Here is a 25,862-nt window from a genome sequence, read left to right on the forward strand (position 1 = left end):
TTGTTTCATATCTCACTGGCTTCTTCTCGGGCCGAGATTTTTTGTTCCCACCCATCTTCATTTTGGAGGCGTTCACAGTAGGAAGGAGATGACGAAACTCGATGTCTCGATCCTATATATATTCTCTATCTTTACCCATGTCTACTTCTCTTGTTCCCTCATTTCTGCTCATAGATCACATACAAACAGCTACACGGTCTCTTATATACCTTTACCTTGCTTTCAACCTAAGCAGCTTGATCCTACATATACCAGAGATATTTGACTTCACGCTACAAAATGCATCCAACTTGGCAGCCTCCCAAAGAATACCGCAAGCGGCCTGTTGCTGTGCTTGGTGCTGGTGTGCTCGGCCGTCGTATTGGTAGGTCCATCTCATGATGACTTCCATCAAAGCTTACCATTGTCTGTTATGCAGGTTGCATTTGGGCTTCCGCCGGTTACGATGTAAAGATTCGTGACCCCAGCCCTCAACAACGCATTGAGTGCATCGCCTACATTGAGAAGAACGTCGCCTCCTACGCCGAGAAGACGGGGCAGAATCCTGGAAAATCTGAAGCCGTTGAAAATTTGGCAGATGCCGTTTCCAATGCATGGCTCGTCATCGAAGCTGTCCCGGAGAAGATCCAGCTGAAAATTGACACCCTAGCGGAACTTGAAACCCTCGCTCCTGCTGACTCTATATTGGCCTCAAACTCCTCCTCATACAAGTCATCTGAAATGTTGGCCAAGGTCTCTGACGCAACAAGGACTCGTATTCTGAATATGCACTACTACATGCCTCCTCAGTGTATGGTTGTTGAGCTTATGACGGACGGCTTTACTACGCAGGAGGTTTTCCCCTTTATGGTTCAATGTTCGAAGGAGGCAGCCACCCTGCCATATGTCGCCAGAAAGGAGTCGACAGGCTTCATCTTTAATCGTCTCTGGGCCGCCGTGAAGCGTGAGGCTTTGACCATACTCGCTGAAGAGGTGTCTACTCCTGAGGAGATTGACTCCATGTGGACGGAGATGTTCATCAAGGGAAACGTTGCCCCTTGTAAAATGATGGACAGTAAGTTTAATGTCACCTTTCTTTTCGGCGGTGATCTGAAACTAACACAGATACACTTCTTAGATGTTGGCCTTGATACCGTTGCTTTCATTGAAACCCACTATGTTGATGAGCGTGGCCTTTCTCCTGAGAAGACCGTTGACTACTTGAAGAAGAACTACCTCGACCTTGGCAAGTTGGGTACCAAGTGCGATAAAGGCGGTCTCTACCCTCCCGTTGAGGCCAAGCCCGCCAACACCAACGAACGTAAGATCTTGGCTTTGGATCTCGGTCTCTCCGCCGCCGTGCCAAGTACAACAGGAGGCAAAATCCTGGAGCTTTCTTTGGATGGAAAGGTCCAGGGCGTCCTCGTTCGCGACCAGGCCATGCCTGATGGTCTAGCTGTTGACCCCGAGAGCAAGCGCATGTTTTGGACAAATATGGGCATTCCTGGCAAGGATGACGGGGCTGTCTACTCCGCGAACTTTGACGGCACGGATATAGAGACCGTTGTCGCTCCTGGTGCCACCAACACACCTAAGCAGTTAACTCTTGATCAGACCGCTGGAAAAGTCTACTTCTGTGACCGTGAAGGCCTCCGTGTCTTCCGCTGCAACTTCGATGGCAGCGACCTTGAAGTCTTAATCCAAACTGGCAACTACCAGGATCCCGAGGATGGCGAGGATGGCTCAAAGTGGTGCGTTGGTATTGCTGTAGCTCCTACCCTAGGCAAGTTCTTCTGGTCTCAGAAGGGACCTTCTAAAGGTGGGAAAGGTCGTATTTTCTCCGCAAATATCAAGACTCCTGAGGGCCAGACTGCCACTTCCAGATGTGATATCCAGTGTCTTCTCAATAGCCTTCCGGAGCCTGTCGATCTTGAGGTTGATGAGGCCTCTCACACCCTCTACTGGACTGACCGTGGTGAAATTCCTTTCGGTAACTCTTTGAACAGAATCCGTCTTGATAGTAATGGCCTGCCTATTCCTACTGATGCCCCACTCGGCTATGAAGTTCTCACTAGACACTTTAAAGAGGCTATTGGCTTACGCCTGGACCTTGAACACGGTCACATCTACTTGACTGATCTCATGGGCAACGTCTACCGCACCAATGCGGATGGCAAACAGAAGGAGAAAATTCACTCAGATGATAACCGTGCTTTCACTGGCATCACCTTGAGGTAAGATAATGGTATCGAAAGGTCGGTCTCATTTCCAGGGTTGTGCGCGAATGTTCTGTTTGCCTAGATACAAGCGTTATGTTCTTAGACTGTTACATATGTACGAAACCATGCTAGATGGTGGCGCTGTGATAGCTGCCACGGTTGAACTCTCAATAGATAATTTTGTCTTGCGCTAAGTCACGAATGCCGGAATTTGCGATCGCACCATGTCTCGAATATATTTTCGATATGGTGACCGTACTCAATCGGAACCGAATCCCCGGACGATTAACATCTAAACACTTTCTTCGAGGTTTATATGTAAACTGTAGTTCCGATTAACCATTAGCACCCCATTCAAGGAAAAATATGCTTATCACCCTTCATTTTCAAACTCACGGCTTGAAACAAGGGAGACATATGACTCCTGCATCATATTAAAGAAACAGAAATTTGTGCAGATTAAAGTCCAGTTGGGCCGTAAGGAACCGAGCCGCGGAATGATCAATAAATTGCCTCATAATAGCGAAGAAAAACTAAAAATATCTATCAACTGTTCCCGGGGCTGGAAAATTGCCTCGGTCTCAAAATATCTTTGTACTTATGCAATCAAGCCTATATTAACCAAGCTCGCAACGAGTTTCCCAACCGAGAAATGAAGTTGAACCATTCTTTTCCTGGTTTCTTTTTTCTTCCCAGTAACTACTTTACTTCATTATCTGCATCTGTGCATACTAGAAGAAAAATAACCTTCGCGCAATTAGACCATGGCTACGACTATCACTGCCACAGTTCTACAAGGCCCATTCAGTCATTCGGCGTCTTCGTCCAATCCGATACTCTCTTGGTACGCTAAATATGCCGCCGATTTTGCTCATAACAAAGGTACCACGCCTCCAACAAATTACTATGCCTCGACAGCGACACTGGTGCATACGGATAACTCTACCATCTCTGGCGCGCAGCAGATCTGGGACTACTACATCTCCTTGTATGGGCAGTTTGAAAAGTGTAGCTACGAACTTATTTCGGCAATCGTGCTGAATGATGACCAAAGTGGGAAACATACCTTGTTGGTGCAAGTTAAAAATCTTCTACATTTAGAAGGTGATAGAGGGACTGTAACAGTTCCGCAAGCATTTACGTACGAAATTGCGAAGGCTGAGGATGGGTCTGGTACCGATGGATTACAAATCTGGCAAATTAGATGCTATTTTGATAGGGGATTCTTGCAAAAGGCAGCCTCGGTATAAGTATGGAGGATTATTATAAAGTAACCTTACGATTTAGTCATCATTTGGTTTTGAGTTTTGTTGCGAGCGTCGAGGGGATGTGCGAAGTCCGCAGAATCCCTGTGATCAATTCATATCTAGACATTTGTCGGTTCTTCAGCCCTGGGGAAATGCTATGAGTAATTATTCACTATAAATTGTACTGCTATCAAATAGATTATGACAGCACGGTATTCAACAAAACTTATATAGAATTCTTGCTATCTACTAAGTGTCGAAAGAGCCGACGTTGCGCCTGGATCCGGCAGACGCAAAGAAAGCGAGGGTGCCCCAACCCTAACCCTAATAAAATAACCCTAAGGCAACAATTCCCAGCAAAATGTATTGGGGAGATCCGAGGTACTCAAAGCCAGTATACCTCGGCTCGAATCCATGGATTTTATCATGACTGATGAGAGCCGGAACGATTTTCACTTTCTTTTTCTTCAATTACGACATCATCTATAAGCCAAAGGAGACGCATATAATGAGTATATATTATTCATTTTGTTCTCTCACACGAATGCCTTAATATTGGGTACTGTAACAGTTAACAACCAACTGAAGTACTGTGAGACCCTTTTGTCTCGGGATACTTATATTTATATATATTGGTGATTACCAAGCCATCTTTGCTGGCTATTGAGACCGTTTCGATTCTTGACATGAGCCACTCGATGTCTTGTGTCAGACGGTAGCCACTGAACATGATGGAAGCGAATACCTTAGATGTCCAAGATTTTTGCGACAGGAAACGACATATCCAGAAGCTCAAGAGCGAGATTAGATCGCCCTTAGTTCACCCCGTTCCTAGTATTTTGACTGAAGAGAATGACGGTCGATGGTCCGTTGGCCTTCGACGGCTTTTGCGACCAGAGCAACAGGATAGATTTATCGAGCTCAAGGAGCTTTGCAGAAGACATGGTCTTTACAACTCCAAAGAGGACGACGACATGCAAGAAGCAATTTTATTGTCAGTCAAACTGAAGTGGTCCTTGTTTTCAATGTGGTGTTTGCCCTGATTTGCTGACAAATGGTCTGCTTAACAATTGTAGGAATTTTTTACGAGCGCGCAAATTTGATGTTACTTCTACTTTTGACCAATTCAATCTCGCAGTTACTGAGCTCAAGAAACTGAGGATCCATGAATTCTATGAGAACATGGATCTAAATTCCTATGAGGAAACAAGAAACATGGTTCGTTACCTCTGATTGACAACCAACCTATGTGCCCATCCTAGAGAATCCGTTGATTCTTCACCTCTTGTTCCAGAAACTTCATCTAACTCGCAACTCTGGCGGCTAACATTCCTTAATATTCAAATAGTACCCACAATGGACCGGCAGACGAGATTATGACGGCCTCCCAGTCTACGTTCTTCCTCTCAGCCATCTCACTAAGGACAGAATTGAGAACTATTTCTCAACGCTGGAGTCTTGTTCGATTACCAAAAAGTACTCACAGCCCGGTGTATCGGCCGCACGTTTGCATTTTCACGCCTTTTATCAGAACCTGATAAACTTTGTGACTCCTCTCTGCTCAGAACTGCCGCGACGGAGTATGGAGATTCCTGTTACGGCTTCAACGTACATCATCGACATTAGCGGAGTTAGCTTGAAGCAATTTTGGGGTATCAGAAGATACCTGCAGATCCTCAGTATGCTTTCCACCACATATTATCCGGAGACACTTGGTCGAGTATTTGTACGTTTCACTTGTTCTTCGTTGTCATATCACCTTTTTGGGCAATCTGTGACTCATAAAATCAAAGATCATCGGCATGCCGTCATTCTTCAAATCAGTATGGTCAGCTGTGAGCAAATGGTTCGACCCTGTGACACGGTCGAAGTTTCACATCTTGAGTGTCTCAGAAGACACGTCCACATTAATATCCTTTATGGATCCCTCGAGTCTACCCATTGCCTACGGAGGTACACTTAATTGGAGATACCATGACAAGCCAATACTAGACCTACAGGCTCGAAATCTTATTAACACACTCTATCCGCAGAACGTTGAGGGTAACGAAACCCCGATTGAAGGCCCGGTCGTCTTTCAAGGAGGATTTTTGAAATGTCTTGGAACTAAGGATGGGACGCTGAGGCGAAACATTTCCAGGCCCATGAGAGTTCGTCCTAATGAGGAAGAGAAAGATTGCACAGCGTGTTCGTAATATTTACCCTGGCATTTTGAATACACGGAACATTCAGGAATCCCTCGAAAACTTTGGTCTAACAAGGGATCCGATATGATAGTGCCGAAATCGAATTGCAGTTGCCAAGCATATACTGTGTGAATATACATCTGCTGACCTCAAAATCATTTTTGAAATTATAGTAAGGGACATGATATTTCGAAATATTTTAACAGAAATTGGTTCCGGGGCATAGCATTTAGTGCCTGGAAATAAAGTATCTCGGAATATATTACGATGGCATAACCTGCTCTCAATGCAAATGAGTTCAAGCCAACCTGAACAAAATAGTCACGCCATGAATTTCACGTGAAGCCACAAAATTACCAATTTGCCTATTTATATCTTCCGACAGCACCCACGTCACAAATCCACCAGCAGCTTTCTGAGTCAACATGTCCTGCTCCAGCATGTTTGACTAAATTCATATTTTCTTCTCCACCTAGCCTATTAGATTCAATCTGAGACAAAGTCACCATTTGCAGCTGGTTTTCAATCATCACTCCCTCAAGACAAGTATTATTTGCTTATCATTCGAAAAAATATTAATCCGCAACCTTTCTCAAAGATCAGTCTTGAAATTGGGAAAAGTCACATCAAATTGATATTGGCACTGTTTATTCAAAGAACAAGCGACTAGGTTGTTGTGTGAGACTTTTGCTTCATAGCATACAATATTATTTCTTTCCCTGTGACTTTCACCGAGTTCCTGTTGAACAGTTTTCGACAAGTTCGCACAACTTCATTTAACGACTTATTTTTGCGAACGAAGTTGATGAGAGGGGTGTATCTGGAGACTTGAAGGTTCATAATTCTGGCTGCTCAATGTCGCTAGACGCTCGTTTTCTAGCCACATTATGGCTTGTTGGTAACTTGGAAGTTTAGTGCTGTTATCCTGCTGATCAAAATAATAATAATAATAATAATAAAAAGGCAAGCATACAGGTTCTGTAATGTCTAGAACACCAGCCAGCAGCGAAAATTCTGCTGCAGTAGGGTCCTCAGTCCCCGTGCAGACTATGGGCATTGTCAGTCAATGTGAATTGACATTAGCGATTATAGGATACGTACTCTTCTTGATGTGATTTTCGCTAGTCCCCATTTTTTCCGCAATATTTCCAAAAGAGTATCCTGTTAGATTGTCAACTCACAACACATAAATATTAAAAGGCTGGCCAAACCGCTTCTATCCATTGCAGCTTTCACGGCCGGGCATTGTGGTTGAGAAGACATATTGTGAAGGTGGAGTTGGGCGAGTCAATAAGGGCAAGAGTATTATCGTGGTTTGTAGGATGATAAAGCAAATAACGATAAACTGAAGTATTTATCAATCATTTTCAAGATGAACTATCATCCAGCGGGAAGACAGCAGCGCCACAACCCCGCTTGAGTAAAGCAGCCAAATGAGACCACGCTTGAAAATCAATGATTCATCGGAGGCCCAAAAAAGTATGAAACAAGACGGCTAACCTACTTTCGGCCCACTCCCTACAATCTCCCTATCTACTCAACAACAATATGCCTCGGCGTACTTAAAATGAGCCTGCTATTCAGGCGGCGCTATAGGAAGAACCCAAAAGAAATATTTCTTAGTATTGCAAGTGTCAAAGCTGCCATAGAGAAGGCAAGGAAGAAGAGGGCAATCAGGAGCGTAAAGACTAGGAAGATCAAGCTGAAAAAGACTTTACATGAAGCTTTAGAAAGAGATCTCAGCACTATGATGTTTTGAATTCTCTCAATATCCTGAGTGGTTAGCAATTGACATTTTTTCGGTTCTTGAGGCCTTTTCCGCAGGGCGGCCCGAAAGTAGGAAGGCCATCTTCGTTCAAAATCGATTTTTGTAAGCAAAATTTGCTTGCGCGATAGACTTTAAGAAACTCAATGTGATCGGGGCATTCGTGACATGTTTAGAACAGCTGAAATCGAATCATGACGCGTAATTATTCCTAAAGGAGTAGTAAACCGTATTTGGGTTAGTTTCCGAGGCATTTAGCTGCCGCGGCGCCACTCAGCGGTTTCTCTCGGCCGTCAACTTGCGACGTGAAGGCTACCTGGCACAAATATCGGATGTTCTGGCTCGGCATCAACAAGGATCTCACAACATGGTAAACCCTCGCTATCGCTCCGCTGTCGCGTGCCAAAATTGCCGGCGACGTAAAGTCCGCTGTACCATCACAGTGACCGGGATTCCGTGCGTGGGCTGTACTCAAGATCGCGCCGAATGCATTGTCTCCAAACGACGAGTCAGAACGTACTTCTACCCAAAACAATCGACATTATCCCTCTACATGATTGTGGCAGATACTAACACAATCAATCAGTAGTCAATCTCAGCATCGAGGAGATCCGCCCCGGAGCGAGACTTCACCGACTGCTGGGCTTCCGCGTAGTTCGCCGTTGAGCAGGAGGCGGATCTCCAACTCGGCCCTTAACCCACCGACGTCACTGAACCACCAGGCGCAGAGTGTACGATCTCCCGAAGGATTTGATGGCGGTTCATTTGCAGCAGACGATAATGGTGGCTCGTCTGATCTAAATCAAAATCAGCAAGAGGAGCGTAGTGCCGCCAACCTCATTGTGGCTTCGTTAAAGCCTCAAGACCGAGGAGCAAGTGACATGCCTGTTTATACTGGTAATTGTATACAATTTCCTAAGGAAATGAAACCGAAACACAATATTCTGAAAAGAAATTTCAAAGAAAATAAAATTGAGAACTAGAGAAAACTAAAGCTGACTATATGTAGGAGAATCTCCGGGGTTCTCTGCCGTATTCGACACTCTTGTTCCAGATCATGCTGTTCCCCGGCATATTTTCCGCCCTTCCAATCTTACCATATCCTTGGCCCGCCAGGATGTTGATTATCTCAATAGTAAGGGATGTTTGACCTTGCCGGCCGATGAAACCTGCCGTGATCTGTTACGCGCCTACTTCTATTATATACATCCAATCATGCCGATTATAGATGTCACGGAGTTTCCGAGCTTTAGTAAAAGTGGTCTTCAAGCGAACGAACGGAACTTGTCGTTGTTATGGAGCATGTTTTTCGTGGCGTCGAATGTGGGTGATCGTCTTTTGTGCAACTTCATTCTCTAATGACTAACCTAGCGCTAGTTTATTCCCACGGGCAGCTATATAGCTGCGGGGTTCTCTACCAGGAAGGAAATGACCGAAGCTATGTACTCGCGTGCAAAGGTAGGCTTTCCCTGTTGCCGTGTCCAATTGAAAGACAAACTGTCTACGCTTGCTAACGATATCCTTGAAAACGTTCCAGTGCGTGTACAATACGGTTGATGAAGAAGATAAGATAGTTCGATTGCAAACGGCGCTGCTCTTGGGGTTCTGGCACTCTGAATTTGACAACCATACGCAGCCTTGGTATTGGACGGGCATTGCAATCAATCTTGCTCAGATCATGGGCCTTCACCGTGATCCAGATGCGATCAAATACAATGCATCGATTTCAGATCGTCAGCGCTCCCTCTGGCGGCGCCTATGGTGGTGCTGTTTCTTCCGAGATCGCTGGCTGAGCTTGACCCTTGGGCGGCCGTTAAGGATCAATCTTAGTGACTGCAATACACCGATGCCATCAGTCGCGGATATTCTGAATGACTTAAATGAAGTCTCATCTGTTGTTGACAGCTTTGATCAGCATGAATTACCGCAGCTAGCCGAGTGTTGGATACTCCTGCTTAATTTGACTAAACTCTTGGGTGATGCTCTCTTGCTGAGTTACCAATCTTGCGGGCCTAGCCCAACTTTTAAGAACGTCGAAGTTCTGGAGGATGAGATTCAACGGCTGAACATTCCAGAGCTATGTGAATACAAAAAGAATCGCCTCTTGATGTTCGCTTTCTGCCACCTGCACCTACACTACCAGTTTGTTTCCCCATTCGCTATGCCAATCAGGCCAAGTCACTAATTTTTCTGTTGTAGGGCTTTCTTAATTACTTTCTACCGCCCCTTTCTGACCAAAATTCCGCAAAATCTTCCCCTTGCCAACCGAGATACATGGCAAGACATGATACGAAGCAAAGTTGATGCTGCAGCCTCGGCAACTAACGCCATCCTCGATATCCTAGCCCGAGAGAAACTTTTCACCTTTGCTGGGCCGATGACGTGAGTAATGGAAATTGTTATATTTTCATTCGCCGCTAAATTGTGATAGGCCTCCTCTATTGGTACCTGCGATGCATATACATCTCCTTAATTGTAAATCAGAAGATTTTCTTACTCGACAACTTGGGTTTAACAAGCTGGACTTCTGCATGATGGTCATGAAAGAGTTGCAGAAAATTTGGTCGGCTGCCTCGTTTTACCGAGGCATATTCTCAGAAGCTATTCGGCAATTGTGCCCCAGCAATTCGAACAACATAGCTGAGCCTGAGCCGCATGTATCAGATCCAGCGCCGCCACTTACAGATGACCCGTCGATGGAATTCATGCTTCATGGTGATATACTTGATCAGTTTATGAGCGATAGTTCGTTTTTCAACTTCTGGGAATCACTGAACAAAGATGCTACAACATTTGGTCCATGACAAGTGTTTTTCTAATAAAGATCTGCACTGCAGACTTCTACATAGAAATGGAGAGGTCATTGTCTATTTCACTCTGAGCAACATCCTTCTAATCAGCTAGTTATTCCTTCAAGTGGACTTGAATAGAAACGACAGAGATTTGATGTTTTGATTTAAGATGATTTTGCATAATAGCAGTAATAGAAGTATCAAATGACAATTCTGTACAATATATACGTACCGAGTTGATTGATCTTTATACAATTGAGTCTCCTCAACGACCATAGTCCTTAGGCCCATATCATTTGGGATGCTTGTTTGCTTCCCCTTTTTGATTCAATTAGACTGAATCAACGGTAGGTATAAGAAGCAGATATAATGAATTTGGATCAGGGTCCATATTTTGTACGATTGCAGAGTAGTGCGTGTAGTGTGTTGCACTGAATCACACGCACTACTCCCAGCCCTGCCCTGATTTTTTCCTATATAATTCGATAAATGAAACCTCGTTCCTTAGAAGTTGTTCCCCCAGCTAAAGTGATTCCCAAATGTGGGAAGCATATACGGACTACATTGTATATAGCAGAAGACTAGGGGGGAAATAGTTGAACACTAAACTTTCAAGAATTGTTATACAAAATACTATTGGAGGAAACTCTAGGACTTTAGTGCTAGATTGGAAAACCAGTGCTTTCTATCAATGGAACAAATATTATCGGCAGGATTGTCACATGGGGGGCCAGTCACGTGCATTTCTGGCTCATGCATAGATTGTGACATAAAACTCTCAAATAACCCATCTATTAATTGTGCAGAAGGCCTAAAGAGAAGAACATGGCCCTAATATTCAGGCGTTCACCTTGGCAGCATTCGCCGACTTTGGGGGCCATTTAAATCTTCTTTCCGCACGGACGTACAAGTTGTTGGGCCTGATCAGCTGGAACATGGGGTCGTATTCAATGTGATTGTCTCCTTCACGAGTAAATTTGTAGCGGTAAATGAGCTTAGGCAAGAAGACCTTGATCTCCTGAAGAGCGAAGTTGAAGCCGATGCACATGCGGGGGCCCATGGCGAAGGGAATATAAGCGGCCTTGTGTCTCTTCTTAACCTCCTCGGTATCCCATCTATCAGGGTCAAACCGGGCAGGGTTATCCCAGATATCAGGGTTGTTATGGATGTGGTGAAGAGCAGGAATCAATACCGAGTCCTTAGGAATCTTATAACCTCCAGGCAGGATCAGGTCAACCTTGGCCGTACGGCCTGGCTGAAATGATGGGTTATGTCTGCGCTGGGTCTCCTTGATGTATTTATCGAGGAAGCCCAATTTATCAGTGAGATCCGCAGTCATGTGGGTGTCCTCAGTAAAGCCATGATCGATCAATTCTTGAAGCAGTCGCTCCTGCATGCCAGGATAGGTGACAAGGCCGTATATCAGCCAGGAGAGAAGGGAGCTGGTGGTGGTAAAACCGGCACCAGTGGCGACAACCAGAGCCCAAACCAAGCTTTCCTTGGGCAACTTTTCACCCTTGTTGTCGGTAGCACGGATGGCGTAGTCTGGATCCTAGTGAGCATTTGTGGAGGAATACGAACTGAGATAATATTACTTACCAACCATGTTGGAAGCTTTCAACGCAGCATCTTGGAGAGGAAGGTCCTCAATACCAGAACTAGTAGCCTGCTTGATGGACTCATCCACCATCTCCTCTATGCGAGCTTTGCAGACCTTGAGACGCTTAGGATCGCCGAAAGGCAAGCTAGCGTACCAGTTACCCTTGGAAGTGACCTTCTTATTCAACGACAGAATTTCAGCTATAAGATGGACCATCTCATGAAGGGGAGCATCAGGAGAAGTGAAGTGCTGGAAATCTAAGCCAATGGTGAGCTTGCCAACAGCCTGAGAACCTAGCTTCAGCATGTACTGATAGACATTCCAGGCTTTACCCTGCTCACTTAGCTTATCAAACACCTGGAAAGCATCTTCCACTGTCTTTTGCATTGTAGGTGCATAGTGACGGACAGCCTTAGGGCCCAGTGCAGGAGGTAAGAACTTATGAGCTACCTTCCACTCTGGGGTATCAGTATCACCTAAGAAGACACCAGCAGCCGGGGTTTTCAGAGCATGAAGGGGATGAGCCTCATTGATCTTTTTTGTGAAGAAGTCTGACTCTGAGAATGCAAGGGCGGCGATAATAGGGTCATTAGTTTGGTAGGTGAGACGACCCATGTTTTCAGTCTTGATAACAGGCCCATATTGCTCGAACAGGCGCTGGTGATTGCCCAGATGGTCAGGATAGACTTGGAAGAAGTTTCCAACGATTGGTAACCCCTTGGGAGCAGGTACTTCACGAACGCCATGCCCATCGATGGTAATGGCGACTGGACCATTGGAAGAGGTGACTTCCGCAATATCTGTGAGTACAATGTCTTGTCCCTGGAAATTAATGCCTGAGGGATTGTTAGTAAGAGCTATCGAAGGTTACTCTCTCCAGGGAACCAACTCCACTCAGAGTACATACCAGTGGGCTCAACGATAGCGAAGTGCGAGGCAATTAGGTCCTTCAGGTCATCGATGCTTTGAGAGGTATCGACCTCGATTTCTTTTGCTGGGCCGGGCTCTCCAAGGAGGTAGAATTGCTGAGAAGGCATAGTGGAATTCCTGTCTACTTTTTCTCTTCTCTTTTGTCTTCCGTCGTAATATGCAGTGGATATTCGATTATTGATGTATATTCATAGAGGTGTATTTGATTAATTGATTCATGATTGTGATTAAACTCTAGTGGAATCTGCATCGAGCCTGGAAAACTTATATAGTGCTTGATGGGTATTTTATGAGTATAGAGCGCGTCAGTTTTCCAAAGCTCGGAGACAAAGAAGCCGCGGCTTTGGAACTGTGCCGAGCTACACAGGCCTTTCCGATTGGGTCGGCATCTTTCCATACTTTCGGGACCTACCTATCCCCCTCTCCGAGTAAGAAGAAGACTGAATGCCGACCTCCTGGATTTGAAACCTTGACTTCATACGGATTCCTTCCGACCAATCGAAAATCGATGCATAGGACTTCCCCATCGGGATACCGCGGTATCCTGTCGGTGGAATGAAAGGAGGAGCTCTGTGGGAAAATGTTTTAATTATAAAAACTGCAACAGCTGGCAATCGACTTGGACTCGAAACTTCCAATATTTCTCTGTTTTCCAAAGACTTTGGCGTTTAGAAAAGCAACCTATTTCCAGCACACTGAATTTCACCTCCTGTTGTTGTCGAGTCAAAAGAAGGAACCGTCACAGCTCCCTATTCAACCTCCTATCCAAGTGATACAGTAAACGTGGCAGCCATGCTAGAGTATACCACCGAAGACGTTGCGGCCCACAAGACCCGTGACGATTTGTGGGTGATTGTTCACAGCAAAGGTAAGAAAGTCTTCTCGGTTACATTATCTTCTTTCATCGCTCACACGAATTGTATCAGTTTATGATGTCACGAAATACGTACGAGACCATCCCGGTGGAGTTGATGTCCTGATCGATGTTGCTGGAACGGACGCAACTGCAGCTTATGAGGATGTTGGGCACTCAGAGGATGCGAATGAAATCTTGCAGGAATATCTGATTGGCACTTTGAAGGACGCTCACGAATTTAAACGCAAAGCTGCCGTTCGGGTCATTCAGCAGACTCCTCAGCAAATTAGCACGGAGAAATCATCGTCTGGTATTCGCACAGTGACGGTAGCCGCTAGCTCCCTGGGTGGTCTCTTCTCACTGTACTTCGCCTCCTCCCGTCTCGCCTCATCCCAAACCCTGCGAGAGGTGTTGGCCAAACTCCCTCATGTCTCTCCCCTGTTGCCTACCGCCGTCACTGATATTCGCTTGCCTCATGGAGGATTCGTGAACGGATTTGCCGCTGCTGCCCTCATTTTTACGGCTGTGGGTAGCCTCATTGGAGTCAAGCTCTCTAAACTGACTCAAGTCGAGTCCGGGTTTACCAAATACCCCATTCACATTAAGAGTCATCAAGTGGCCAAGCCAAGCCCGCACTTTAACCCGGGATTCCTCCATCCTAAGGAATACAAGAACCTTCCACTTGTCCACAAAGACCTGTTGGCACCCAACGTTTATAGATTTGTCTTCCTGCTGCCGAACCCCACAGATGTGATTGGCCTCCCTATTGGCCAGCACGTCGCTATTAAGGCTACTATCAATGGACAGCCTGTCTCCAGATCGTACACTCCTACCTCTAATAATCTGGATTTGGGGAGACTGGAGTTGGTCATTAAATGCTATCCCGACGGCTTGCTTACCGGCCAATACCTCGCCAATCTCAACGTTGGAGATAAGGTGCAGTTCCGAGGCCCTAAGGGTGCTATGAAGTATAAACAGGGCCTTTGCAAACAGATTGGCATGATCGCTGGTGGAACAGGCATCACTCCTATGTATCAGCTGATTCGTGCCATCTGTGAAGACGACACTGACACAACTGAGATCAGCCTCATCTATGCTAACCGGAATGAAGAAGATATTCTTTTGCGTAAAGAATTGGAGGCTTTTGCCGCGAACTATCCTAAGAACTTCAAGGTCTTCTATATGCTCGATAACCCTCCTCAGAAGTGGGCATATGGGAAGGGATACGTTACTTCCACCGTTATGGCTGATAAGTTACCTAGGCCTACTCCAGATACTAGGATCATGCTCTGCGGACCTCCAGGAATGATAAATGCTGCTAAGAAGGGCTTGGTGTCTCTAGGATTTCAAGCTCCCGGAACGGTCACCAAGATGACAGACCAGATCTTCTGCTTCTAATCGTTCGTGACAATACGGGCCTTGCATACTTCTCCATTTGAACTTCACTAGATCACTCCCTTTCTGTTTCCTTGCTTCTATATATAAACTGTACTCATTCCTCTTTCTTGGCGGCATACTAGTTAAGTCTTTAGAATTCTCCCTGTCTATGCATGGTATTGCAATTTGATCTGTCATACAATTTATCATCCCTTGGTCAATTGTTTCTTTGAGCCTTAGGGTCGCCTAGAGGAAATGGGGAGGGTGCTTTCTCTTCCTCTTCAATGGCGTGTACTGCATAGGATTATGGATGGATTTGTATAGTTTATTAGATACCTTTCCAAGTCCTAATTACAAACTTAATGCAAATATCGAAAATGGTGATGATTATTCTTGACTCTCCTTATCATTTACCGTGTGTTACGCACGCTATTCAACTTACTAGAAAGCCATTCACATGAAAGCTCAACATTGAAACAATAAATGATGATTCGAATCTCAGTTGGACAGGTGGTGAAGAAAGAATTCGCGAGAAGGATTTTCTCCAAATATTCGAAAAGATATGATCCATTCCATTGCGATGAAATCACCCACTAACTATCACCTAGATCTGGAAGCTAGTTAAGTCTAACAATGTCAGTCTCAACGAATGTGACAGATCCAGGACATTCAAAAGGTTAATGATGGCCTTGCCACTTTTTTTTCCCTTTCCTTATTCTGCTTGATTGCAGAGCTCAGGGGAACTTCATGTATCTTATGTTACGGCGTACCTTACAACTTCATGTTGCTTTGCAATTGGTCATCAAAACCTAGGATGATAATGACATGTCTTCCCCGCAACTTTGCCTTTATGAATGGAAGCATGTCGAATATCTTCATGAGCTATTATACAAGTTTTAATTCTGTACGACACTCGTTCCAGAGCATCGCGCGCGATTCAACTGTTCGTCTGGTTTACAAGTCTATAACTCACTTTTCCATTGTTAAAGATGTTATAACACCCAACAGGGTTGGTAGTTTTACTGTTACAGTGCATTTCGGGTACCTCACTGACATAGTGGCTGAAGTGTGGGAATTCAGCTGGCTTTGGTTAATGTTCACATGTGGGGCTATGACGTGGATGAAACGAATGTAACGAATGTCTATATAACGAGTAGATACCGCAGAGCAGGAGTAGGACCAAGCATCTCAGCAACAACTGACGCACCGCAAGCTTGGTCATGCAAATTAGTAAATTGGGGCAATGTGGATATGGAATAAAGTACGAATGGCGAGGTAAGTCATTATTTCAGTGTCAGGCAATGGTCCTGCATATCTCCCCATCATGACCTGCTGCCACGTGGACGTCAATTAAACCGCGACCTGGATTGATTCACAGCATAGACACATCATCATCGAGGAACCATCAGTCCTCTACGTCTCTGATGTTCTAATAGATCCAAACGACCGCAGAGAGCGAACAGAGTATTCTGAGCCTATCCAATGATACCCCAGTTCGCCACAAGTAGCAGATGATACCGTTAATGTTGCTCGCAATTGACCAAGAAAACATTCCACTGGACAGAAGACACAACCTGAACAATGCTTGACCTTGCTGGTCAGGCACTCTTCGATCTGTTGTTATGCTTAAGGCACAAACTCGCGTATAAATTCACAAAGCAGATAGATAAGAGGTAACTGCACATCAACTTTGAAGAGTACTTTCATTGGAAGTTGAAGTCGGTGCAATATTACGAGCTCTCCCTGTTGGCCCGAAGATTGCATCTGGTTCACATTCAGTGGAATCCGGTCGTTCAACCCCCTGCTTTTGTATTTTCGTTCTGAGAGTACATCTCTGAGTCGGTGTAATTCGATTTATCCCTTCATTTTGCCTCGATGTAGCTTCTGATTCCTGCTTTTCTTGTTCTGACGTCTTTATATAAATATCTAGTTTCTCATGTATAGCTTTGACGTTTCCCCTGTTGCATAGATCATGCATTTTGTGAGTTGCTTGGCCGCAGGTGGGAGTTTTTTCGCCTGAAGAGATAGCTGGTGTTGTAGAATAGGAACATTCGTCGATGATACGGCGAGACGCCATGGAACTCGGTGAGAGATATTTATAGCGAGAACTATCCATTGTGGTGACTATACTTTTCAATAAGCTGATAATAAGGAAATAATCATGATTACCTCGACCCCGGGAAGTTCCCGAATATATATGTATACATATCATAATGGGTGGGCTGATATATTGTAATGTGGTATTATATTTTATAAAGAGCGAGGCTATGTCATGTAGCCATCGGAACCTAGACACATGCTGTATTGTCTGATCCCGACCACCCCACAACCACCCTATTCTCTTGGACTGTTCTAGACCGGTCTGAATGCAGATCAGTGACTCCGGGGGTGAATAATGTTTGTAAAAATCTCAATTTAATTGATTTGATCTGTTGACTGCGAATACAATATCAAATTAGGGATAGAGATCTCATTAACCTGCAAATGCGCTTCATTGGCATTGTTCCTCTTTATTTTGGATAGCAAGTTTCAAGTCTCTAGCAAGCATGCTTTTTTCATAAGTGTTACATGGTACAACGTGACTTCTGCGGGCATCTGGCTAGTAGCATGGGTTGTTAGTTAGTTGGCTCTTATTGCAAACTATGTTAAGGGACAATGCTATCACATGCATCGAAGTTAAGGAAATAATTGCACCAGTTTCCGATTGTATTGCAATTTCTTGTAAGCTAGTTTGTGTTGCGATTTCATAAATATCTGGCCTTTGGGGGAAAGGTTGACAGTTATCGAATTCCGACAATGAACCATATTTAAAAGCTTTGGAAAGTTATCGTGGTGTAACTGTTTAGTATAGGTGTTTGTCAACTTCATGGGTCGTATGATTCTTGATTTATAATTTTACTTACCCTCGGACCGCCATTTTGGGCAGAACACCATCACTATGTCAATGTTATTGAAGACAGGTGGGGCTTCTATTGTGATTGAGGGGCAAGAAGAGAGCTAAATCTGGGCAGAAATGAGACTAGAGTGTACAGCTGCGATTGTATGATCGGGCAAAAAGAAGACTACAAAGGGCAAATAGCTCGGACCCCGGCAGAATTAGGACATTGCCACATTTACAAGTGCAGTCATGAAAATCAGGTTGTCCAGGCAGAAACCCTGCAATTGAAACCAAATAATGGATAGATGGAATCCTCGAAACAACGCACTAATGTAGGCTTGATTAAGAAAAATGTAACTAAAACACCACGTCAGAAATCGTGAAGGGTTCCCTGGTGTTCGCAAACAGGACATGTATCCTCCGACGAGTTCGGTCGTATGTATGAGATTCCATGGTTAAATAGATTGGTACGGAACGGGCGAGAGATCCATCTGGAGTACAGTATGACATTGGCTAGAGACGTTCCCAGGGCACAATAGACACACTTAAGGGCCAGTTATGTATATGCGCACTTATAGATTTCTTTCAGTTTACTGCAGGGGACTGGTCTTAGCGTTGGCGTTGCCAGCCATACTTAAGAAAAAAAGAGCTTGATTAATACTGTCTCTGATTTGCTATTGTGCTGTGCAGTTCGCCTGGACAGCTCACACAGTTTCTGTAGAAAAACAAATGCTTAGCGGCAAAGTCTTCGTCGCATACCAATAAAGGCTCGCGAATTTTAATTCAGTCCCATGTATCTGGGATGGAGGGCATGATCATCAAGTGCCGCCATTGGCTGGCGATATTAAACTGCAACACATAACCTGAGGCTTTCCAACTTCTTGATTGAGTCAGGGCGAACGAATTCCATAGGTTAGTTCTCCTTCCGCCTATAGGAAGACTAAAGAATGTTCAAAAAGAATTTGCATCCTTCGTAGTCATCATATTTTAAATTAACCAGTTCATCATACCGGCCAAGATTAGTCCCGAAGAGATTCGATTTATCTTTGGAGAAATCGATCGATTCACAAACCTCACATAGTGGCATCTTGAGTGATTCACGACAAAAAAGCAATATTATGACAGCTTTGATGAATATTAATTGGTAGAATCAGTTATTTATGTATTCTCAGGTAAATGGACCGTATTAGTGGATTCGACAAGCCAGGCCGCCATTTGAAACTTAACAATAGAAGTAATTTGCAAGGTATGAATGGCTCTTACAGCTGATTGCAAAAACAGTGCATGCATTTACTTCCTCTGTTCCTGTACTGGAAGATGCGCGCTGATGCGCACGCAGTGGCCCTGAAACGATTTGAACACAGTTGCAGAAGCAAGTAAGACTCATATTCTATCTAGGTCGCTATGCCATAAGATTTATAGCGCACAACACGATTGACAATATAGTTAGCCAGAATATCTGGTTCAGAAATATATACGGTAGGGGATATAATATGCTTTGTCACCAAAGACGAGTGCGATTATTCTAGACTCAAAAGAATAAATATTAGCAACACCATATTGCTGTCATAACTGTGGCATGATTGAAAGCTGCATTGAAGGAATACAGAGTAGACGAAGAGCTAATTTAGGTTGGTTACTCTACTTATCTACCGACTCGCTTCCATCAACCATATGGAAATCTCCGTTGCCAGTCGCTCAGGCTGATCAAACATAATCAAATGACCAGCCTCCCCGATCAAAACAACCTCCGTTGCCCCAACCATGCTGGCTAATTTCTCAGCCCGTTCAACAGGAATCCACCTATCATCCTTCCCCCAAATAACTTTCACCGGCATCGCACTCCCAACTTCCGCATATCGCCCCTCGACCTCCTCTGCATGCCGCTGATCAGCCTGTACCATCTGTCGGATAAACGCCACCTGGCCCTGACTTCCGCCCGCAATCCACGGTTTCACCAGCGTGTCTTCAACATGCTTCGGGAGCGGTCTGAATGACGCATCTTGTATATAGGCACGCACAATGCCCTGGAAGATTGTGTCCGGAATAGAAGTAAAAACAGATGAATTCTGCGCAACAAGGCGGAAAAATGGACTACCAAAGGGACGAACAGCAACAACGTCCACAAGACAGAGGCTCGCGTATCGGCAGCTGTGAAGAAGATTGGCACGGAGGGTGATAAGCCCGCCATTATCGTGCGCGACAATGTGGGGAAGCCGGTCAGAGGTAAAGTTCCATGAATGGTATAGGGCAGCAAACGCCTCTGCTTGGCCGGCTAGGGATGAATCGAATTCAGATATCTTATCATCTGTGGATGTAGGGGCCTGAAGAGGCCTACCCCCGGGTGATTCACCGAAGCCCGGGTTATCGAAGATATAGATCTTGTGCCGCAAGGATAGGGCTTCTACATAACGCTGCCAGACGTAAGAGGACCAAGGAGTTCCATGAACGAAAATCAGTGGGGGGCTGTTGTCTGATCCAATGCTTGTCCAGCGGATGGAGTATTCGTGGGTACTGCTTCTATGGATGAAGCATTCGGTCAAGACGATTAACTTGGATGTCATTATTGTGTTTTTTTATTTCTCTTTCTTTCAAGTAAGTTGCATGTGGCACAACGAGTTTCCTTGACAAGGCCCAACCCCCCATTCCATTTTAATAATTGCCTGTAGTCAAATGAATACGAGGTCTAAGTTTACCTCATCCACAGGATTACTTTTACTGGTCTTGGCTAGGTGGAGAATCAGACCGTGCGGCATTTCTTACGCCGCAGTGATCTACAATCCTTGTTTGATTGGCCATGCTGCGTAATGCTTTTACCCTATAAGCTCGAGATATAATTGGTTGTTTAGGATCGTCATAGGTAGACTAATAAGATATCTACAAATAGTATACACATTTATCTAAAAGAACCTTAAAGTGTTCTCTGTATACTATGTAAATTGAATCGTGGTAATATCTAGTTGTGTGTAGGATGAGTGAAGTCCAAAATATCAACAAGACCTCATTACAACACGACGCTAAATGAAAAAAATTCTTTGGCATATCTTGCGATATTTAATCATAGCAGAGGGAACGGTTTTGCTACCAAAGGGTGTATGGAAAACGTGGACAGTATCGATAGAAGAGCCATAAAAGGCCATCAACCTTCATCCTGGGTTTTCTGTGGATATTTCGGTCCTACGTTGAGTATCAGTTTGGAGTATTGGAGATTGTGAATGGCCACTCTTCAGTGAAGATTGTCGTTGATAACCTTCAAACTACCGGTGGAGATTGAAATTTCTGATTGCATATCTTCTTGTAGCTCAGGAAATGAAAGGAAGAATTCCTTGCACATGGTCCACGTTGAGATATCTTGGGCGTGCGTCCTGAAAGCATCTGAAAAAGAATACAATCCACTATCAGAGACCATCTTGTAAGAATCGCTAATTGAATGGGGCCAAAATAGTCGAAAGCAAGATGCAAAGTACTTGAAGAATCTGTCCGTTAGTACCTCACAGTTCGAGATCACTAAACGTTCACGAAAGCCAGGCCTGAAATACAAGGAACCATTAGTTCTTCAGAGCATAAGATGAAAATTACCGACCGGAATGAATGCGTACCATGCAAAGTAATCTGCAGTGGCATAATGCGGGAAGTTGAGCTGTGAGGGCCTTTTTGGAAAATATTAACACAATATATTAACACAATAACGTCAGAATTTCTAGACACACCTTGGACGATACCATGTGGGGAGACTATTAAATTGGTCAACGTGTACGACTGCCTAGACTAAGATTAACATTCAACATCAGAACTGAAATGGTCACTTGTGGAGGACTATACTGCCAGCATCTTATGAATTGTACTCAGCATTGACAGACGTGTCACGATCCCGCTATGCATAAAGATTTTCTCGTCGATTTGGCTAACCACCGTCCACAGCGGGCATGAATAGGTTCTTCCCTGTAGAAAATGCCAGCCTTCGAGAACTCCGCGGATGATAGCATCTTCGTTGAGTTGCCTATTAAAACATACTTCCATTTTGTCGAGTTCACGTGCTTTATCAAGCACTCCATTGGCATATTCTAAAACATTCCAACTACCGCTAACTTGCAGTGACGGGGAGAGAGCAAGTTGACTGCTCGGTATGACAGTAGCCCAGCTATCTTGCTGTTGTGTGATACAAATTTCCGTGTCAGAATTAGGCGGACCGGATGGTTCCCGAGTTGGCTGTGATGACTCTATTGTGGATAGGCCATTATTTAAGCAAGGAGGTAGATCGGTTAATGGTAACAAGCAGGTGTCTAATGAATATTCTCGCGAAATTTCGCAGGATCTTGAGGGTTCAACGCCAGGTTAGAGATGTATTCAGTAACTCACAAGGGGGAGACTCGTTATTCAGGTACCTCTGGTGAGTCTGTATCATGTTTTGAAGAGCAGCAATTTGGTCCTGGAGCTCCTTAATGCTGTCTTTTTGCTTTTTTGCTTTTGCTCTCTTAGTTATTCTGTCGTTATAGCGCTTCGTTTCACGTTGAGAGGGAGTCAGCACCCGACCAGAAGCCCAGGGATTGCCTGGTGTCGGCAAGTGTAGCGATACTGGTGCGGCCATTGAAGTTTGAGCAGCAAGTACAGAACATGATGATGTGGTTATGAGACTTAGGGAGCGCCTGATCATTAAAGGAAGAGAGACTCGAGAGTTTGGACAGAGTTTCAACCCCGCACAATCCCCGCAATTCCGGGTCTCCTATTTCGAATCTAAAAACGCCCGATCATCATCTGCAGAACCCCAGCTGCTATAGAAACGACACATAGTGGTATTTCTAGTACTGACATTTCGCCACAATTTCTCGGTAATCACTACGGTCCGTAGCTACCGGCCAATAAACTGATAGCAGAACCAATGAAGGTTTGATTCTCTCTATCCAGGGAATAGATGAGCGTCATTTAAAGCTACAGATATCGCATGATATATAGTTGCTCAAGATGAACAAATGCGGTCAACGCAATAATGTCGAATAATGGGAGGTTTGTGAGAGTAAGAATCGCTCTAAATAAAGGCTCATAATTTTACCGGCACATTTTTGAGCTCGGTTTTTAAGGATTTCGGATGGTATGAATCCTGTAATTGTGCGAGTCGCACACAGTCTGTTCTGTAAACTAACATTCCCAAAGAAGTAACTACTAGCTCAAATAGGCATCAATCGTATCACTTGTCGAATAAGACGCCTAGCTCCAGGTAACAGACATCCATCTGTCCGCCTGTTTGATACCACTATGTAACGGCAAATCGCCACCCTTCGTATCCATTAGCAAATCATTACGACTAATTTACGGGAGGTAATTTAAGAGTCCTTCAGTATTTACGACTTCTTCGCGTACCACCGTCAAGGAGTGCCGAACTGCCTTGGCCGCTTGGGCTAATCCCTACAGCAGCGGAATTTGCAAGGGTATTGACTAAAGAACAAGGGAAATCAGTGAGTCATTATATTAAGAATCGTGGAGCTGTGTCACAGAGTGGACTTTTGAAACACTTGGCCACCAAACCGTTTTGATGTGGCAGAGGTGTTATATTCTGGATAAACAGCTACATTAACCCAATGATTAGTCGACTTAAACTATCCCCCCCTTGTTTAACGTAATCAATTATTCAGTTCCTAAACACATTCCAATGCAACCTGAGCGTTTGTTATCCTTGTCCGGTTTTATAGATTAGGACGAAAAAAAGATGCCTTAGCATCTAGATGCAGCTTAACGGGTATCTTCAACTGGAAGGTAGGCGTCGCAATTGTTAGGTATAGTTAGGAATTAGGTGTCAACGTGATGAGGGAAGCTGAAAATTGTTATAGATCCTTCTTTTCAATTTTGAAGGCGACCAGTAAGGATCAAAGAGGGTAAAGGTTGTATGATAAACTTCCATTCAAGTTCTAACCAATGCTGAATGTTTCTTCATTCAAGTTCCAAGTGCTGCAGACACTTTCTAATTTGCTATCTCTATATCATTCATTCATATCGCTAATGGTAATTCTTCTCGGATAACCGATTTCGAGGATTTACCAGCTAATTCTTCTACTTCATTTATGAATACATATAGCATGCCCACGAGGATTAAAAGTAGTGTATAATAAGGTCGTGTATATATAACAGAATTATCTTTTTCAAGTTTGTCAACACAGCTAATTGAACTTGGTATCAAATGCAAATTGAAGCAGCGACAGGCAACATCCAGGGCAGTTGAAGTAGCGTATGAGTGGGAGTCGTACGTTCGACAAAACAATGTAGTTTGTTCAAATCATCATGCAGTCTTCAGTTTTTAACAAATCCCAGAAAGTCTCGGTTGATAGCATTGTCGCATCTCTCGCGATACGTAGGTAGACCTCCAATATAATTCAGTGATTGGACTGGCTTGCCGGGGATGTTTGACCCCATATACCATGAATTGGCCAGAGGTAGGACGGTCGCGTTTGCCACAGTATTTACTTCGTCATTCCAAGAACTCTCGGCCTCTTTGGTAGCCGTGATTGATCGAACACCCTCACTTTCCATTCTGCTTATGATGGAAGTAATCCAATTCCCCTGAAGTTCGATTATAGTAGGTCCATTTGCAAAGGCAGTTGGGGCTTGGAGGCTATACGAGAGGAACATGTTCGGGAATCCACTGATCGCCATCCCTAAGTAAGTCGACATACCATCCTTCCAACGCTCACAGAGATCGATTCCATCAGTGTCTTTCAATCCTAAGAGCATCAAGCCACCAGTTACTGCATCAAATCCCGTGGCAACAGCGATAATATCAACCTCATGGCACTTTCCATCCGCCGTAACGATCCCCTCAGGCCTGACTTCGACAATGGGATGGCTCTTAGTGTCGATAATGTGGACATTTGGCTTATCGACCTGCTCATAGAAGTCCTGCTCAAGAGATGGCCTCTTTGCTCCAAATGGATGGGGAGGTTCCAATGGAGCTAAAAGGTCGCGCTTAATTGGATCGGTGATTCTGCTACGGGTCTTTCGGGCCCAGAATTCGTATGCCTCTCGATTTGCAGTTGTGTTGAATATTAAGTCCTGATAATTGTTGAACCAAAACCTGAAACCTCCCAGTTCGTACAGCCTCTCATAGAATGCCTCGCGGTCTGTTGGTGAGTCGTCCATCGTGTTTCGCGGTGTTGGCTGATAATCGAGTCCCGCAAAAGTTGATTGGCAGTCGACGAAGTATTTTTCATAGCCGCCTTTGTCCTTACTCTGCTGACCCGCATCCAACTGTTGCTGCCTCATTGGTAAACATAGGTTGGGGGTCCTTTGAAAGAGAAACGTCTCATCTGCCTCCTTAGCCCACTCCTGTGTGATTTGGATGCCGGTTGACCCAGTTCCAATGATCGCCACCTTCTTACCCTTCACAACAACATCACCTTCTGGCCAATGAGCTGAATGATAAATCGTACCCTTGAAGGAAGCAATTCCTTTCCAATCCGGGACATAAGACTTGGAGGCGAAGCCAACAGCCACAACCAGATACTTAGCCGTTGCCACTTTGCCATTCACGGTGTGGACAGTCCATTGACAAGAGACCTCATCATATGTCGCACTGTTGACTTCAGAATTGAAGAAGCAGTCCTTCCGCACGTTCAGAACTTTGTCAACGTGGTCGAAATAGGTCTTCAATTCCTTTTGATTTGGATACTTCTCGCCCCATGTCCAAGACTTCCACACCTTCTGCGAAGAGTAGGCATACAACGGTGCTGGGCAGTCAACTCGTGCGCCGGGATAGCGGTTTGCATGCCAAGTGCCGCCGATATCTGATTTCGCTTCAAAGATCTTAACGCTCAGCTTTAACTCATCCCGCAGTTTGTGGAGAAGGTAAATCCCGGAAAAGCCAGCACCGATAATGAGAGCATCCAAATTTATATGGCTAGGGGAACGAGATTGGACGATCGTCATGTTTGTATTTGTCCTGTCTAGTTAATTTTCTTTGGTTGTCGGATGGGGGTATCAATTTTAATGCTCTGGGAATTGTGAATAATAAAAAAACTAAAGTTTTCTTTTGCTTTTGGGGCAAG

General features: G+C 44.5%; 10 protein-coding genes across 10 annotated transcripts; 5 read left to right on the plus strand and 5 right to left on the minus strand.

Annotated features, from left to right (window-relative positions):
- Positions 1–279: 279 nt before the first annotated feature.
- BGW36DRAFT_323145 (uncharacterized protein) lies at positions 280–2,230 on the plus strand (the record flags this gene model as incomplete). Its single annotated transcript, XM_046212685.1, has 3 exons — positions 280–364; positions 419–1,054; positions 1,118–2,230. 3 exons carry the CDS (start codon positions 280–282, stop codon positions 2,215–2,217), a joined length of 1,821 nt encoding a protein of 606 aa, XP_046070552.1. The 3' UTR covers positions 2,218–2,230.
- Positions 2,231–2,962: 732 nt separating this feature from the next.
- Positions 2,963–3,448, plus strand: BGW36DRAFT_361108 (uncharacterized protein; the record flags this gene model as incomplete). The annotated part of the gene is made up of 1 exon (XM_046214247.1): positions 2,963–3,448. The coding sequence occupies one exon, from the start codon at positions 2,963–2,965 to the stop codon at positions 3,446–3,448; it is 486 nt and encodes a 161-aa protein (XP_046070553.1).
- Positions 3,449–4,176: 728 nt separating this feature from the next.
- BGW36DRAFT_298724 (CRAL-TRIO domain-containing protein) lies at positions 4,177–5,640 on the plus strand (the record flags this gene model as incomplete). Its single annotated transcript, XM_046211460.1, has 4 exons — positions 4,177–4,439; positions 4,522–4,663; positions 4,794–5,171; positions 5,239–5,640. 4 exons carry the CDS (start codon positions 4,177–4,179, stop codon positions 5,638–5,640), a joined length of 1,185 nt encoding a protein of 394 aa, XP_046070554.1.
- A 397-nt stretch (positions 5,641–6,037) lies between these two features.
- BGW36DRAFT_382653 (uncharacterized protein) lies at positions 6,038–7,093 on the minus strand. The gene is made up of 4 exons (XM_046216571.1): positions 6,843–7,093; positions 6,733–6,792; positions 6,605–6,678; positions 6,038–6,533 (listed from the first exon to the last, which is right to left on the minus strand). The coding sequence occupies exons 1-4, from the start codon at positions 6,892–6,894 to the stop codon at positions 6,468–6,470; spliced, it is 252 nt and encodes an 83-aa protein (XP_046070555.1). The 5' UTR covers positions 6,895–7,093; the 3' UTR covers positions 6,038–6,467.
- Positions 7,094–7,725: 632 nt separating this feature from the next.
- BGW36DRAFT_382655 (fungal-specific transcription factor domain-containing protein) lies at positions 7,726–10,375 on the plus strand. The gene is made up of 7 exons (XM_046216572.1): positions 7,726–7,912; positions 7,983–8,293; positions 8,406–8,719; positions 8,774–8,854; positions 8,934–9,538; positions 9,596–9,778; positions 9,828–10,375. The coding sequence occupies exons 1-7, from the start codon at positions 7,764–7,766 to the stop codon at positions 10,198–10,200; spliced, it is 2,016 nt and encodes a 671-aa protein (XP_046070556.1). The 5' UTR covers positions 7,726–7,763; the 3' UTR covers positions 10,201–10,375.
- A 651-nt stretch (positions 10,376–11,026) lies between these two features.
- Positions 11,027–12,825, minus strand: BGW36DRAFT_299866 (putative cytochrome P450 monooxygenase; the record flags this gene model as incomplete). The annotated part of the gene is made up of 3 exons (XM_046211571.1): positions 11,027–11,733; positions 11,788–12,624; positions 12,696–12,825. The coding sequence occupies 3 exons, from the start codon at positions 12,823–12,825 to the stop codon at positions 11,027–11,029; spliced, it is 1,674 nt and encodes a 557-aa protein (XP_046070557.1).
- Positions 12,826–13,510: 685 nt separating this feature from the next.
- Positions 13,511–14,972, plus strand: BGW36DRAFT_299070 (putative cytochrome b5 reductase; the record flags this gene model as incomplete). The annotated part of the gene is made up of 2 exons (XM_046211493.1): positions 13,511–13,586; positions 13,645–14,972. 2 exons carry the CDS (start codon positions 13,511–13,513, stop codon positions 14,970–14,972), a joined length of 1,404 nt encoding a protein of 467 aa, XP_046070558.1.
- Positions 14,973–19,478: 4,506 nt separating this feature from the next.
- On the minus strand, positions 19,479–20,393 carry BGW36DRAFT_429297 (putative hydrolases or acyltransferase; the record flags this gene model as incomplete). The annotated part of the gene is made up of 1 exon (XM_046220670.1): positions 19,479–20,393. The coding sequence occupies one exon, from the start codon at positions 20,391–20,393 to the stop codon at positions 19,479–19,481; it is 915 nt and encodes a 304-aa protein (XP_046070559.1).
- A 347-nt stretch (positions 20,394–20,740) lies between these two features.
- Positions 20,741–22,625, minus strand: BGW36DRAFT_382659 (uncharacterized protein). The gene is made up of 5 exons (XM_046216573.1): positions 22,215–22,625; positions 21,652–22,144; positions 21,540–21,592; positions 21,429–21,479; positions 20,741–21,359 (listed from the first exon to the last, which is right to left on the minus strand). The coding sequence occupies exons 1-5, from the start codon at positions 22,481–22,483 to the stop codon at positions 21,056–21,058; spliced, it is 1,170 nt and encodes a 389-aa protein (XP_046070560.1). The 5' UTR covers positions 22,484–22,625; the 3' UTR covers positions 20,741–21,055.
- Positions 22,626–24,111: 1,486 nt separating this feature from the next.
- BGW36DRAFT_299222 (putative dimethylaniline monooxygenase) lies at positions 24,112–25,743 on the minus strand (the record flags this gene model as incomplete). The annotated part of the gene is made up of 1 exon (XM_046211509.1): positions 24,112–25,743. One exon carries the CDS (start codon positions 25,741–25,743, stop codon positions 24,112–24,114), a length of 1,632 nt encoding a protein of 543 aa, XP_046070561.1.
- Positions 25,744–25,862: the final 119 nt, after the last annotated feature.

This window comes from Talaromyces proteolyticus, assembly GCF_021365285.1.
Source record: "Talaromyces proteolyticus strain PMI_201 chromosome Unknown BGW36scaffold_8, whole genome shotgun sequence".
Taxonomy (NCBI): domain Eukaryota; kingdom Fungi; phylum Ascomycota; class Eurotiomycetes; order Eurotiales; family Trichocomaceae; genus Talaromyces; species Talaromyces proteolyticus.